The 16,321-nt window shown below is 39.5% G+C and overlaps 1 protein-coding gene across 1 annotated transcript in view; it reads right to left on the reverse strand.

Moving 5' to 3' along the window:
* Window positions 1-15,202, reverse strand: part of LOC103606305 (histone lysine demethylase PHF8) — an 82,546-nt gene extending 67,344 nt beyond the window's left edge. Inside the window, exon 1 of the mRNA XM_008590919.1 lies at window positions 15,105-15,202. Within this exon, the coding sequence (XP_008589141.1) occupies window positions 15,105-15,202 (98 nt within the window). The remainder of the gene's footprint in view (window positions 1-15,104) is intronic.
* Window positions 15,203-16,321: the final 1,119 nt, after the last annotated feature.

Raw genomic sequence — 16,321 nt, forward strand, 5'->3', positions numbered from 1 at the left:
GAGGGTTGCGATCCGTTGCCGGACACGGAAAAAGACAAAAGACAAAAAAAAAAAAAAAGCTAGACCCAAGTATATGCTGTCTTCAAGAGACCCACCTCACCTATACAAACACATAAAGACTGAAAGTGAAGGGATGGAAAAAGATATACCATGCAAATGGAAACCAAAAACGAGCAGAGTAGCTATTATAACATCAGATAAAATAGACTTTAAACCAAAAAACATAAAAAGAGACAAAGAAGGTCACTATATGATGATAAAAGGATCAATCCAGCTAGAAGACATAACAATCATAAATATGTATGCACCCAATACTGGAACACCCAGATATGTAAAGCAAACACTCTTAGACCTAAAGAAAGAAATAGGATCTAATACATTAATAGTGGGTGACCTGAATACCCCTCTCTCAGTATGGGAGAGATCTTCCATGTAACAAATCAATAAAGAGATATAGGATTTAAACTACACCTTACACCAACTGGACCTGGCAGATATATACAGAACATTTCACCCAACAACTAAACAATATACATTCTTCTCATTAGCACCTGGAACATTCTCCAGGATAGACCACATATCAGGTCACAAATCTAGTCTCAGCAAATTAAAAAAAACTGAAATCATTCCAAGTATATTTTCAGACCACAATGGACTAAAACTGGAAATCAATAACAAGCAAAGCCCTGGAAACTATACAAATACATGGAAACTAAACAATAGGCTTCTGAATGACCTGTGGGTCCAAGAAGAAATTAAACAGGCTATCAAAAACTTTCTTGAAACTAATGAAAATAAAGACACATCATACAAAACCTGTGGGATACTGCAAAAGCAGTACTAAGAGGGAAATTTATTGCAATAAATGATTACATCAAAGGAATGGAGAGAGTTCAAATAAATGACCTAATGCTAAACCTCAAAGAACTAGAAAAACAACAACAATCTCCAATCCTAAAGGTAGCAGACAGAAAGAAATAATTAAGATCAGAGCAGAACTAAATGAAATAGAGACCCAAAAAACAATAGAAAAGATCAACAAAACGAAAAGATGGTTTTTCGAGAAGATAAATAAAACAGGCAAACCATTAGCTAGGTTAACAAAATAAAGAAAAGAGAAGACCCAAATAACAAAAATCAGAAAGGAAAAAGGAGACATTACAACCAATACCACAGAAATACAAAGAATCATTAAAGATTATTATAAAGAACTGTATGACAACAAATATGAAAACCTGGAAGATATGGATAAGTTTCTGGACACATACAAACTACGCAGATTGAACCAAGAAGAGATAGAAAACCTGAATAGACCAATAACAAGCAACAAGATTGAAGCAGTAATCAGCAATCTTCCAACAAAGAAAAGCCCAGATCCAGAGGGCTTTACACCTGAATTCTCTCAAACCTTTAAAGAGGAATAAATACCAATGCTCCTCAAACCATTCCAAAAAACTGAAACAGAAGCCACTCTCCCAAAATCATTTTATGAGGCCAACATAACTCTGATACCAAAAGCAGACAAAGACACAACAAAAAAAGAAAATTACAGGCCAATGTCTTTGATGCAAAAATCCTCAACAAAATATTAGAAATCAGAATACAGCAACACATCAAAAAAAAAATTATACACCATGATCAAGTGGGATTCATCCTAGGGATGCAAGGATGATGGTTCAACATACGAAAGTCAATAAATGTGATACACCACATCAACAAACTCAAGGACAAAAACCATATGATTATCTCAATAGATGCTGAAAAAGCATTTGACAAAATACAGCATCTCTTCATGATAAAGACTCTCAACAAATTAGCTATTGGAGGAAAGTATCTCAGCACAATAAAAGCCATCTATGACAAGCCCACCACCAGTATCATGCTGAATGGGAAAAAACTGAAGGCTTTTCCCTTAAGAACAGGAACCAGACAAAGATGCCCACTCTCACCACTTCTACTTAACATAGTACTGGAGGTACTAGCCAGAGCAATCAGGCAACAGAAAGAAATAAAGGGCATCCAGACTGGAAAAGATGAATTCAAACTGTCCCTAATTGCAGATAACATGATACTGTACATAGAAAAACCTAAAGACTCTATCAAAAAACTCCTAGAGCTGGAAAAACAACAACAACAACAACAAAACTCCTAGAGCTGATTAATAATTTCAGTAACACTGCAGGATACAAAATAAATGCCCCCAAATCAGTTGCATTTATATTCTCCAATAATGAGCTAACAGAAAGAGAAATCAAGAAAGTAAGCCCATTTTCAACAGTGACAAAAAATATAAAATACCCAGGAATCTATTTAATGAAGGAGGTGAAAGATCTCTATAATGAGAACTACAAACCACTATTGAAAGAAATTAAAGAAGATACGAAAAGATGGAAAGACATTCCATGCTCTTGGATTGGAAGAATTAACACTGTGAAAATGTCTAAACTACACAAAGCGATCTACAGATTCAGTGTAATCCCCATCAAAATACCAATGACATTCTTCACAGAAATGGAACAAACAATCTTAACATTCATATGGAACAACAAAAGACCCTGAATAGCCAAAACAATCCTGAGCAAAAAAAAAAAAAAAGCTGGAGGCATAACACTACCTGACTTCAAATTATAGTACAAAGCTATTGTAAACAAAACAGCATGATACTGGCATAAAAACAGACACTAAGACCAGTGGAGCAAAATAGAGAACCCAGAAATCACCCCTCAGGCTTACAGCCATCTGATATTTGACAAAGGCAACAAAAACATACATTGGGGAAAAGACTGCCTCTTCAGTAAGTGGTGCTGGGAAAATTGGATACCCGTATGCAGAAAAATGAAACTAGACATGCATCTCTCATCATATACTAAAATCAACTCAAAATGGATTAAAGACTTAAGTATAAGACCTGAAACTGTAAAATTACTAAGGCAAAATATAGGTGAAACACTTCAGGAACTAGGTCTGGGCACAGGCTTTATGAACATGAGCCTGAAAGCACAGGCAACAAAAGAAAAAATAAACAAATTTGACTATATCAAACTAAAAAGCTTCTGCACAGCAAAGGAAACAATCAATACTGAAATGACAACCTACAGAGTGGGAGAAAATTTTTGCTAACTATGTATCTGAAAAGGGCTTAATATCCATAATATACAAGGAACTCAAGCAATTATACAGTAAAAAAAAAAAAAAAAAAAACCTAATTAAAAATTGGGAAAGGAGCTGAATAGACATTTTTCAAAGGAAGACATACAAATGGCCAACAGGTACATGAAAAAATGCTCAATATCACTAGTCATCAGGGAAATGCAAATTAAAACCATACCGAGATATCATCTCACCTCAGTTATACTGGCTATAATCAAAAAGATGGAGAATAACAAATGCTGGTGGGGGTGTGGAAAGAACGGAATGCTCCTACACCAGTGGTGGGACTGTAAATTGGTACAACCACTATGGACAGTATGGAGGTTTCTTAAACAACTACAGATAGATCTTCCATACAATCCAGCAATCCCACTTTTGGGTATATACCCAAAGGAATGGAAGTCATCATGTTGAAGGGATACCTGCATTCTCATGTTCATCATAGCACTGTTTACAATAGTCAAGATATGGAACCAACCTAAATGTCCATTGATGGATGGTTGGATAAGGGAAATGTGGTATGTATACACCATGGAATACTACTCTTCCATAAAAAAGAATGAAATTCTCCCACTTGCACAACATGGATGAGCTTGAAGAAACTTACGTTGAGTGAAATAAGCAAAGCACAGACGGATAAATACCACATGTTCTCACTCATAAGTGGGAGCTAAGAGAGAAAAAAGGAAGGAAAGATCACAGTGGTGTGTTGGACTTGCAGAGGGAGAGAGCACACCTGTAGGGATACAAAGTGGAGCAGGGTAAAGGGAGATGGGTAGGGAGGTCGGGGATAACTGGGTGGGGTACACAGGGTATAATCACAATTTGTGGTAATGGGAATGCTGCTGGTATGAATCTGGCCATCACATCTTGGGCACGAGTGATGACAATCAGCTTTGCATTTCATAAATATCCATAACCAATGAAAAAAAGTACAGACTTTGGAGCCAACTGCCTGGGTTTGAATTTCACTTCTGCCACTTGTGAACTTATGCAATTTACTTAACCTCTCTTACCTCAATTTCTACGTCTGTGAAATGGAAATATTAAAAGTACCCACCTTATATGGTTGTTACGAGGATTAAATGAGGTAAAAAGGTAAAGTACTTAAAGTACCTCGAACATGATAAGTATTAGCTATCATCATTAATATTATTCAAATTTAACAGGTAAGAAATCTGAGTCTGAGTGGTTAAATAAATTGTTGGCAATTACAAAAGTAGTGAGTAGCAAAGCAGGATAAAAATTCAAGTCTTCGTGACTCCACTGTAACACTATAATATATAACTAGAATATGTGATGTAATTAGTAGAGTCAAATGCTGTTGAGTATACAAAAGTGGTTACTCAATTCCTCCAGGTGTGTGGAAATGAGTGGAAGCTGAGGAGTGGAGAGGCCTGAGATGTGATGAGATTGCTCAAGATCCTATCTGGCTTGTTATCTGCTCAACCTCTGCTCTCTGAGGGTGCCCAAGGAGCCAGGTCTTGTCATCACCTATGCCCTGGAAAGTCAATATTCCATTCATGAATAAAAAACAGCACATTTTACCTTCCTTCATGAAAAAATATCAGAAAAACCCAAGTCAATTTCTGCTTTCCTGAAATTTCAAATTTTAGAGAACATCAGAAATATCTGGAGGACTTGTTGAAACACACATTCCTGGGACCCATCCCCAAAGACCCTGATTCACTAGGTCTGGGGTAGGGCCTATAAATGTGCATTTCGAACAAGTTCCCAAGTGATGCTGATGCTACTGGTCCAGGGACCACATTTTAAGGAATAACGATCTACAATAGCCCTCAAATTCTCCCTGCTTCTACCCTTGGTCCTCTCTTTGAGTCTGTCTTCACAACAGCCAAAACCTAAATCAGATCACAACTCTCCTTTGCTCCAAACCCTTCTGTGGCTCCCATCCCATCCAGAGTAAAAAACAAATCCTTACAATGGCCCATAGGGCCCTATACCTGTGGTTCTCAAACTTTAATGTGCATCAGCATCATCTGAAGGGCTGTTAAACCGTAGATTCCTGGACCCCACCTCCAGAGTTTCCGATTCAGTTAAGTCTGGAATGGGATGCAAGAATTGGCCTAACCAGTTCCCAGGTGATGCTTGTCCCATTGTCCCGGGGATCACACTTGGAGAATCACTGCCCTATGTGATCTGCACCACCGCCCCCCACCCTTAACCTCAGCTTCTACTACCCTCCCCTAGCTTACTGTTATTTATTTATTTATTTTTGTCCTTTTTGAGACCGGCCGCACCGCGCTCGGCCAGTGAGCGCTGTGAGCGAACCAGTCATCCCTATATAGGATCTGAACCCGCGGTGGGAGCGCTGCTGTGCTCCCAGCACTGCACTCTCCCGAGTATGCCACAGGCTCGGCCCTCCCCTAGCTTACTGTTATAATAACATTGGCCGCCTTGCTGTGACCAGAATGGTAACATACCAGGACTGCTCACCATTCAGGTCCTTTATTTCCTCTACTGGAACCTCTCCCCCACTTACCAGCACCGTTCCCTCCCTCACTTTACTTCAGACCTCTGCTCATATGTAACCCATCCATAATCACCTTATATAAAATAACCACACCCCCAGCCCTGAGAGTGGCACTCCTCTCCTGCTCACCCTGCTTTACTTTTCTCTATACCATTTACTATCACTTGACATTCTATATAGTTAGCTGTTAGTTTACTGTCTCATGTTCACTGCTGTATCCCCCGGTGTCTAGAACAATGGCTGGCCCATAGCACACATCTGTTGAATAAATAAGTGAATAAATGAATGAAGCCATCTTATTTTCTAGCCTGAAATTACCTAGAAGTCACAGCCTATTTTATTCATCTCTCCCACAGTTCTTAGCTTACTCCTTGGCAAACAGTAACTAATCTATAAGTATTTATTGCATGAATATTCTAGGTGACAGAGAGGATTGAGTATCTACTGTGCCAGGGACTGTGCTAAATGCTTTACAGATATTTGTTAAGCCTCACAATAGCCATATGAAATAAGAACAATCCATGTTTTAAAGGTGAGAAAACAGAAGCTTAGAGAGGTGAAATGACCTGCCCAGTCACAGAGCTAGTAAATGGAAGAGATGGTATTCCAGCCAGGTTTTCCTGACTTCCAAGTCATGCTTTCGGCACTGTGCACCACTGCCTCTGTTTCCAAAAGAGACTTTCATTTAGCTGCCATAACTCAGTCCTGGACATCATGCCTATCAGACCTTCCACAGTATCCTGAATTTCCATGGCACCCCTCTGAGGGACGCTGAGCTCTGGTACATGTTCGCCATCCCAAACTCCTTCCAGGTGGCCTAGGGCAAAAATTATGCCACCCCAGTGTTTGAGGAACAGTTTTGTATCTTGACTGTGGTGATTACATGAATCTACAAATGTGACAAAATTGTACAGAACATACACATACACACGCACAAACGAGTGTATATAAAACTGATGAAATCAGAATAAGATTAGTGGATTACATGAATGTCAGTTTCCTGGTTTTAATATTGCACTACAGTTATAGAAGATGTTACCATGGATGAAATTGGGTGAAGGGTACAGAGACCCCCATCCCCATACATTTTTTTTGCAACTTCCTGCAAATCTATAATTATTTTAAAATAAAAAGTTGTAAAAAAAATTATGCCATTCCAAAAGACATCCTATGAACCCTGACAGTGCAGGCTGTCCTTCTGACCCTTCTAACTCCACACTCTACAAGGCACCCTACAAGAATTTCTCCAGGGCAGAAATTCTGTAGCCTATACATTATCTATTATATCTAGTAGGCCCTGAATATGAATGCTAGGACTTCTCTTTGCCACACACTCCCAAAGCTGCAGGTTACCCTTCTGCTCTTCTGCTGTTCCAAAAACAATGGTGTTCACTTTAACCTAATTTCACTTAGAACAAAAATGTGGAGTGTGGGGCCGGCCCGTGGCTCACTCGGGAGAGTGCGGTGCTGATAACACCAAGGCCCCGGGTTCGGATCCCACATAGGGATGGCCGGTTCACTCACTGGCTGAGCGTGGTGCTGACAACACCAAGTCAAGGGTTAAGATCCCCTTACCGGTCATCTTTAAAAAAAAAAAAAAAAATGTGGAGTGTGTGTGTGAATTTATAAACCCTGATTTTCGCTATCTTCCCCAACTTCTTTCTAACAACTTAACATGAACAGTGCTTTATACAATCTATAATACTATATTTTATAGCAAGAGTCCAAGAGACCAAAGTTTGACTCGTGGCCCAGCAGCTAACTGGCTGTGTAGCTTTGGGCAAATTATTTAACCTCATGGGGGAAGATAGTAGCTCCAAAGAGCTGTTGCAAAGATTCTGGTTCTGTAACTTCTGGTTCTGGAACAATGTAGAGTAGACACATTTCTCCCTATTCCTCCCACTAAGTACAGCTATAAACCTTGGACATTATACACAAAGCAAACATAAGAAAACTCTGAAAGGTAGAGAGAAGAAGGAACACCAACTAGGACCCCCCCACCTAACAGGTGGTGGATTTCAACAGAGACCATGTGGGGAACCTGAACTTCAACCCGCCACCTGGCAGTAATGAAGTGGTACCTCCTTCCTGCCACTGAAGTGCACTGTCTGAAGAGGCCTGCAAAAAACAGGAGTTTTAAATAATATCCAGAGTCTCATAATATAATACACGAACTGCCCAGGATATAATTAAAATAATCACTCATCACATCAAGAACAAAGAAAATCACAGCTTGAATGAGAAAAGAAAATCAACAGATGCCAACACTGATGTGACACAGATGTTGAAATTATCTGTCAAGGATTTTCAAAGAGCCCTCGTAGAAATGCTCCAGTGAGCAATTACAAACATTCCTGAAACAAATAAATAAATAGAAAGTGTCAGCCAAAAATAGAAAGGCTCTGCAAAGAAACAGAAGATACAAAAGAACCAAACGGAACGTTTAGAACTGAAAAATACAGTAATAAATGAAAACTCACTGGATGAGTACAATAGCAGAATGGAGATAACAGAAGAAAGAATCAGTAACTTGAAGATAGAACCATAGAAACTACCCAGTCTGAACAACAGAAAGAAAATAGGTTAAAAAAAAATGAACAGAACTTTAGCAACCTACAGGACTATAACATAAGACAAACCTAAAGAAATCCATACTTAGACATGGCTGAAAGCAAAAGACAAAGGAAAAATCTTGAAAGCAATGAGAGAGAGAAATGACATATTACCTAAAGGAGAAGATCTCTCATCAGAAACCACGGAGGCCAAAAGGAAGTAGCACAACAGTTTTCAAGTGCTGAAAGAAAAGAACTGGAAACCCAGAATTCAATATCAAGTGAAAAGATCCTCTAGGAAATCAAGACATTCTCAGATGAAGGAAAACTAAAAGTATTTGTTGCCAAAAGACCTATCCTAAAAGAACGTGTATAGGAAGCTCTCTAAACAGAAAGGAAATGATAAAAGAAGGAATCTTAGGGCTGGCTGGTTAGCTCCACTGGCTAGGGTGCAGCCTTATAACACCAAGGTAAAGGGTTCAAATCCCTGTATAGGCCAGCTGTCAAAAAAAAAAAAAAAAGGAATCTTGGAACATCAGGAAATAGGAGAGAATAAGGGAAAAGAACAAGGGAAAGAGTACTTACAATATACTTTCCCTCTCCTCTTGACTTTTCCAAATCATGTTTGATGGTTCAAGCAAAAATTGTAACACTGTCTGATGTGGTTCTCAATGTAGAACAAATATTAAAGATTAATTATATTATAAACAAGGGAGCATAAAGGAATTTAAAGGGAAGTAAAGTTTCTACTCTTCACTCAAACTGGTAAAATGTCAACATCAGTTGATTGTGGTAAGTTATGTATCTATAATGTAATACCCACAGCAAGTACTGAAAAAACTATACAAAGAGATATACTCAAAAACACTATAGACAAATGAAAATTAAATTCTAAAAAAGGGGACTGGTTGGTTAGCTCACTTGGTTAAAACACAGTGCTGATAACACCAAGGTCAAGGGTTCAGATCCCAGTACCAGCCAGCTGCCCAAATAAATAAATAAATAAATAAATAAGTGAATTCTAAAAAAGGTTTAAGTAACCCTCAGGAAGGCAGAAGAAAACAGAGGTGCAAAGAACAGAGGTAACAAACAGAAATTTTAAATTAAGCCTTAACATATCAATAACTGCATTAAGTATAAATGATCTAAATATACTAACTAAAAGAGATTAGCGAAGTGAATTAAAAAAATACTGGACTACACGTTATCTACAAGAAGCTCACTTCATAAGTACGTTGAAAGTAATGGGATGGAAAATTATATACCATGTAACTCTTAATCAAAAGAAGGCAAGAGTGGCTACATTAGTATCAGATAAAGTAGACTTCCACACAAAGAAAATTACCAGAGACAGAGAAGGACATTACATAATGATAAGAGAATCAATGCATCAAGAAGACATAGAAATACTAAGTGCATATGCATCAAATGACAAAGTCCAAAACATATGAAGCAATAAATGATAGAACTGAAAGGAGAAATAGACAAATCCACAATTATAGTTGGACACATCTCCCTCTCAACAACTGACTAAACAACTAGATAGAAAATCAGCAAGGATAGATAAGAATTCAGCAACACCATCAACCAACAGTAGTTAATTGACATTTACAGAACACTCCACCCAACAACAGCAGAATACACATTCTTTTCAAGTTACCATGGAACATTTACCAAGATAGACCATATCCTGGACTATAAAACAAATCTCAATAAATTTACAGGTATTGAAATCATACATAGTACATTCTCTGACCACTATGGAATCAAACTAGAAGTCAATAACAGAACAAGAACAGGAAACTACAAGGCCCCGGGTTCGGATCCTAAAAAAAAAAAAAAAAAAAAAAAAAGAAACTACAAACACTTGGAAACTAAACAAAACACGTGTGTGTGTGTGTGTGTGTGTGTGTGTCCTATATATAATTCATGGGTCATATAGGAAGTCTCAAGGGAGATTTAAAAATGCACTGAACAAGGGCCGGCCCATGGCTCACTCGGGAGACTGTGGTGCTGACAACACCAAGGCCGTAGGTTCGGATCCCTACATAGGGATGGCCGGTTAGCTCACTGGGTGAGCGTGGTGCTGACAATACCAAGTCAAGGGTTAAGATCCCCTTACTGGTCATCTTTAAAAATAAATAAATAAATAAAATAAAATAAAATAAAAATGCACTGAATATAACTTATCAAAATTTGTGGGACACAGCTAAATCAGTGCTAAGAGGGAAATTTACAGCACTAAATGTTTACTTTAAAAAAGAGGAAAAGTCTCAAATCAATAATCTAAGCTCCCACCTCTAAAAAGATCAATAAAACTGACAAACCTCTAGCAAGTCTTACAAAGAAAAAAAGAAGACACAAATTTTAATATCAGGAATGAAATGAGATATTGCTACAGAGCCTGTAGATATCAAAAGGATAATATAAGAATACTACGAACAATTCTACAAACATAAATTTGACAACTTAGATAAAATGAATCAATTCCTTGGAAAGTACAAACTACCACAACACACCCAGTATAAAATAGATAATTTGAATAGTTCTATAACTATCAAATAGAATTCATAATTTTAAAGCTCCCAAAAAAGATTAAATAAAAAATAAATAAATATAAAAACAAACGTGGGGGGAGGGGTGGGGAAGAAGACACAATTATTACAACAATTCCTTGAACTTGTTAAGGCGAGTGAACAGATATGAGTTGATGGGAGGGAGGGGAGGGAGGGAGGAAAAGGAGGAATTAGCAAAGGGACACGAAAATCAACTACATTGTATATCGATAAATTAAAATTGAAAAAAAAGATTAAAGAAAGATAATCAAGCAAAGTGTTTAGCATAGTGACTGGCATATTACCTAGTGCTCAATAAATGATTGCTAGAACCATTTTACTTAAATCATCACAACCACTCTCAGGGAAACTGAGGCTTCAGAGAGAGCAAATCCTTTGCTAATAAGTAACAGAACCAGAATTTGAACCCAGATCTGAAATCAGTGCCCTCTCCTATAGAGTTTAAAATTCACACCACAGCCACCTCCTTGGGGATGTGTCAACCAATATTTCTTTTATAAACGGGAAAACTGTAAAGGAGTGAGATTTTTGCCAGAAACCCAGACATCGATAGATGCTCGCCAACTAGTTTTCTCCACTAGTGTACAACAATTATTTTCTTTTTTTTCCTTTTTGTCTTTTTTTGTGACCGGTAACGGGATCACAACCCTCGGTGTCGCGCCCGTACCGTGACCGGTAACGGGATCGCAACCCTCGGTGTCGCGCCCACACTGCGCTCAACCAGTGAGCGGACCGGTCTCTATATGGGATCCGAACCCTCAGCGGGAGTGCCGCCGTGCTCCCAAGTGCCGCACTCTACCGAGTGCGCCACCGGGCCAGCCCAACAATTATTTTCAAACATTAGGGTGCATCAGAATCACCTGTTTGTTAAAATACAGATTACTCAGTCCCAGTCCCAGACCAAGAGTTTGCATTTTTAACAAATTTCCAGTTAGTAAGCCCCAACAACTGGTGCACAGTAATATGTTAGCTTATCCATCCCGCAATATCAGAAGCTATCACACTTCACAGAAGGGGAAGTAGATGAGACAGGATAAATGCTCTAAATCACTGGTTCTTGAGGGTGGACCCTGCTCACCACTGAATCAGAAACAGTGCAGCTGGAGCCTAGCTATCTTGTGTTTTAACAGGTCTTCCAAGTGATCTGATGCACACTAAAGTTTGAGAGCCACTGCTCTACAAATCAAAGTGTTTTTGCAAAACCCAGACTATTACAGGAGGAATGATGCTATATGAGGATACTTCAAAAAGTTCATGGAAAGATTCATACTATCTTTTAATTCCATTTTTCCACAAGTTTCTTGAAGTATCCTCATAACTTTTCCCACTTTTGAGAACCTGGGCTCTGGAATTAGATAACTCAAAGTTCAAATCCACACTCAGAAAGTCACTTAACCTCCATGAGTTCCAAATCCTCATCAGCAAAATGGAATAGCTGCCTCCCTTGCTATATAATCTTTCCAGGGAGTAACTTAGTATTACATACCATAATCCATACCTGGACTTCAAGAAATCTATCCTATGAAGTCATCAGAGATGTGAACAGATTTCTATCACCTCTAGGCATTTGTGGATTTAAAATGTGTGGGCTTAGCTATTGTAAGCAACCACGAAAAGTCAATATTAATTTTCAATTGTGCTGAAGTACAAACTTAAACAGAGCCATATGTGCACGCACATGCAATGCACTGAATAAGCAAGAGCAGCCACCCACCAAGGACCTGATTCTCAGCTAGCTTCCTTGTTCTCCAGCAGCCCATAGAGAGAAGAGATTTTTTAAAATTGGCTTCTTTCACGGAAAAAAAAAATTAAGGCAGTTAACTTGTGTCAGGGCACAGAAACACAGGACTTACCATAGAAATGTAATTTTAAAAGGGCCTGAACCATAAACCCATTTCCATATTTGTAAGTTTGGAATTCTTAAAGCCCTCACTGGTGCTCTGAGTAAATGTCAAGTATCTACTGTGCAAAGATGTTCACCACAATAATGTTTTTTCTTCTTGTTTTAACCAGCACTTTTATCAAGATACAAAATCTTTCCAGAACTCCCAAAGTTTCCTCAAAAAAATTACAAATAATTTAAGTGCCCAACCATACAGGAACTAAGTAACTAACTGGTGCCACATGTATATAGTAGAATATCAGAAATTAGGTTTAGACGAATATTTAACAATCTGGCAAATACCAACATTAAAATGTTAAGTAGGAATAAAAGACGGGTTACAAAATGGTATTTATAATACAATCCCACTTTGTAAAAATATATGCTCATATTTTAAGTCAAAAGACAGGAGTTAATGCACCAAAAAATTTAACAGTGGATTGTGCCAGATAGTGGATTCATAGGTGACTTTTATTTCCTTCTTTATTATTTTTCTGAACTTCCTACAATGAGCATGTCTCACCTATATAATCAGGAAAAAATTAAAAACATTATTTAAAATAAAAATATCTAACTTTCAAGCTTGGGTGTTGATTAAATAATTTATGCAAAGTCCCTGTCATGGGGTCTTACACACAGTAAGCACTCAGGAAGCATTTGTTCTTGTTCCCTGTTTCCAGAGTGTGGAGCTAAGGTCCCTATATTGTAGGCAGAAGCCCCTTTACCAGGTCTGAACCTACCTACTTCCCATACAACCCAAAGTAGGGGCCACAGGCAATAGTATTTTTCAAGAAGATTCATTCATTCATTCATTCATTCATTCAAAAACATACTCAGCATCTATTACATGTTTAGCGTTGAACTAGTTTCTGGGGATACCAAAAATAAAAAGATGACATCTCTGCCCTCAGGGAGCTCTAGCTAAAATGAGTGACACATACATATTTATAACTATGATATGATGAAAAATTACTTTTTCATAAGGATGAACACAAAGTTTAATGGGAACCCAGAGGAAGGAGGCCTTTTACAAAGAAGATATTCTGTGAGTTGTAAGGGGAGGACATTAGGGGCAACAGCATGTGCAAAGACAAAGAGGCATAAAAGAGTATAAAAATTTCCCAGAATTTTGGATAGTTCAACCTTGCTGGGACATAAAGAACAAAGTAAGAGGAATGGCGGGAAATGAGACTGAAAAAGTAGATCACAAAAGGTCTTGTCTGTCACACAAAGGAGATTTAATTTATCCTGCAGGGGAATCACTGAAAGAAGAATTTTAAGCTGAGGAGTGACTTGATCAGCACTAGCAAAGGTACCAGTAATCCTCAAAGACATCTTAATCTCCATTTACTTCCAGGGCAAAGGAAAAGGCCCCACCCTCAAGGCCTATCCCCTCTTAAATGAAATAACATGAGGCAGTAAACAGAACTCTGTACCTGGCACACAGTAAATATTCAATAAATATCAGTTAAATATGAATTTGGATACACTTCATGAGAGCAATCCCTGCTGAGGGCAGGATTTTAGCAGCACCAGCACCTTTAGTTCAGTGTTGGGTGTGGCAACAGAAACAGCTCTTCTGGAAGGGACAGGTGACAACTAAAATTCTGAAATCTAACATGCCACAGGAGTAGAGCTCCATATACTGTTTTGTTTTATTCCAATGTACAAATACACCCTCATGACTGTCTTTCTATAGATGGGATTCAAATCCCAATAATGGAATAATAAACTGTAGTTTTATTCCACATCCTAACCTCTCTGGAATCCTGGGAGACAAATGCTTATTTGCACATGTGGTTAACTAGAGGTAATTCATTAATGGTTTTACTCCTGTTTTACCCAATATCTCTTCTGCTTCAATTTAGTTGGACGGTTCTGCAGATAAAATACTATTGCATTTCTGCCTCCGTTTATTCAGTGCATGCAATGCTTTACAGAGTAGAGAAGGATGTTTTTGATATATTTTATAGGTGAAGACAATGAGACTCAGAAAGGGAAAGCAACTTGCCCAAGGTCACCCTGATATCAAGTTGCAAAGCCACGACTCAAATCCATGCTTGTTTGACTCAAATGTATCAAAAAAATGCAGTAATATCTTCCCCCACAGCCAGTGTCTGAGGCGAAACACAACTGCCAGAACACAAAAGTGATACTTTGTGGCTGGAAAGAAGGAGCTTATAGATCTAAAAAATAAAAAATAAATAAAAAATAAAAATAAAAAGAAGGGTACAAAGAAGAAATACATCGGGGAAAACAGAGAAAGAGTAGAAAACAGAGGGCTATGTCAGCTAGGCCGTGGTCTGCAAGGAGGGATAGAAGAACCTGGATCTGGGAGGGGGTTTGGAATTAATGGGGAATTAATGGGGGGAGGGGTCTGGGCCAGAACCTAAAACAGAGCCACATCTGGCCACTGCTGCACCCTGTCCCGCCTGGCCTGCTCTCCTTACCTGCCGTGAAACCAGTCCTGGCACATGTCACACTCGATCATGAAGCGAGTCACATCGTAAGGCAGCCGGCAGAGGCAATACACTGGCACCGAGGCCATCTTCGCCTGGCCTTGGAGCGTTCTGCGACGGGCCAGGGTCGTGGTGTCAAGAGGGGCGGGAGGCAGCAGCACACGTCCTCTGTGGACGAGGGCTGGGCACAAACAACACTTTTTACAGAGTGAATCAAGGCCCCGGGGCACCCACCCTCAGTTCTCGAATGGGAACTTACAGCCGCCGGGCTGCAACACAGTCGGTACGGCTGTAGGGGGCAATCGGGGAAAGTCCACCCCCCTTCAGAATTTCTTTCACACGAAAAAAACGGCGCTCGGCCGTCGAGGCCCCCCCACCCCAACCCCACCTTCTTTGGCCCTGGAGCCTGGGATAACTTCTTTCCGGGTTTCAGGGAAACATCTGAAGCCTTTTCAGGAAGCTTCTTTAATCCCTCACTGAGCCCTCTCCCTGTTCGCCCCTGGTTTTTCAGGGCTCCTTTTATTATGACACAAACCACAGCCTAAAAACTGAGGCTGAGGTACCTCAGGAAAGATATTTCTCTCACCCCCAAACCAGAGAGAGGTGAGGGGTCCCTGAAAGCCGGGTCACGTTATTCGAACATTATCTCAAAACCTTTAGAACAAGGTAGACACGACTAAGAGCCCAACTCAAATCACAGTTCTGGGGTCGTGTTCCGAGACTTTGAATGATCCTTCTCGTCACTCTCAGTATCACCCCTTCCCCGACCAGGCAGGAGTCTCATCACCCTATTCCCCCACCCCCAACCTGAAGTAAATCTCAATTTCAGAACTGATCAGCTCGTCCTCTACTTCAAAGATGACAGGGTTCTCGTCGCTCCCCTGCAACTCAATCCCTCGAAACTGACTAGAATTTTCTCACACCCTGAAACCAAGGATTTTTTTTTTTCACCCTTCGCAAATTGGCAAGCATCTCCTCGCAGTCGCCTCAAAGTGATGAGGGCTCCCTTTTCCCCCGCAAACTGACAGGGATCTATCTAATCCTGGATTCTGGAACTGACAGGAATATCCTTGCAGCCCCTGAAACTTACGAGAATGTCTTCACGCCTCCCCAACGGACAGGAATCTCCTCACGCCCCAAACCTGACAAGAACGTCGTCGGTACCAAATCCTACGCGGATGTCCTCATGGCCAAAGCTGCACGGACCC

Source organism: Galeopterus variegatus, unplaced genomic scaffold (genome assembly GCF_000696425.1).
Source record: "Galeopterus variegatus unplaced genomic scaffold, G_variegatus-3.0.2 Scaffold6453, whole genome shotgun sequence".
Classification (NCBI taxonomy): domain Eukaryota; kingdom Metazoa; phylum Chordata; class Mammalia; order Dermoptera; family Cynocephalidae; genus Galeopterus; species Galeopterus variegatus.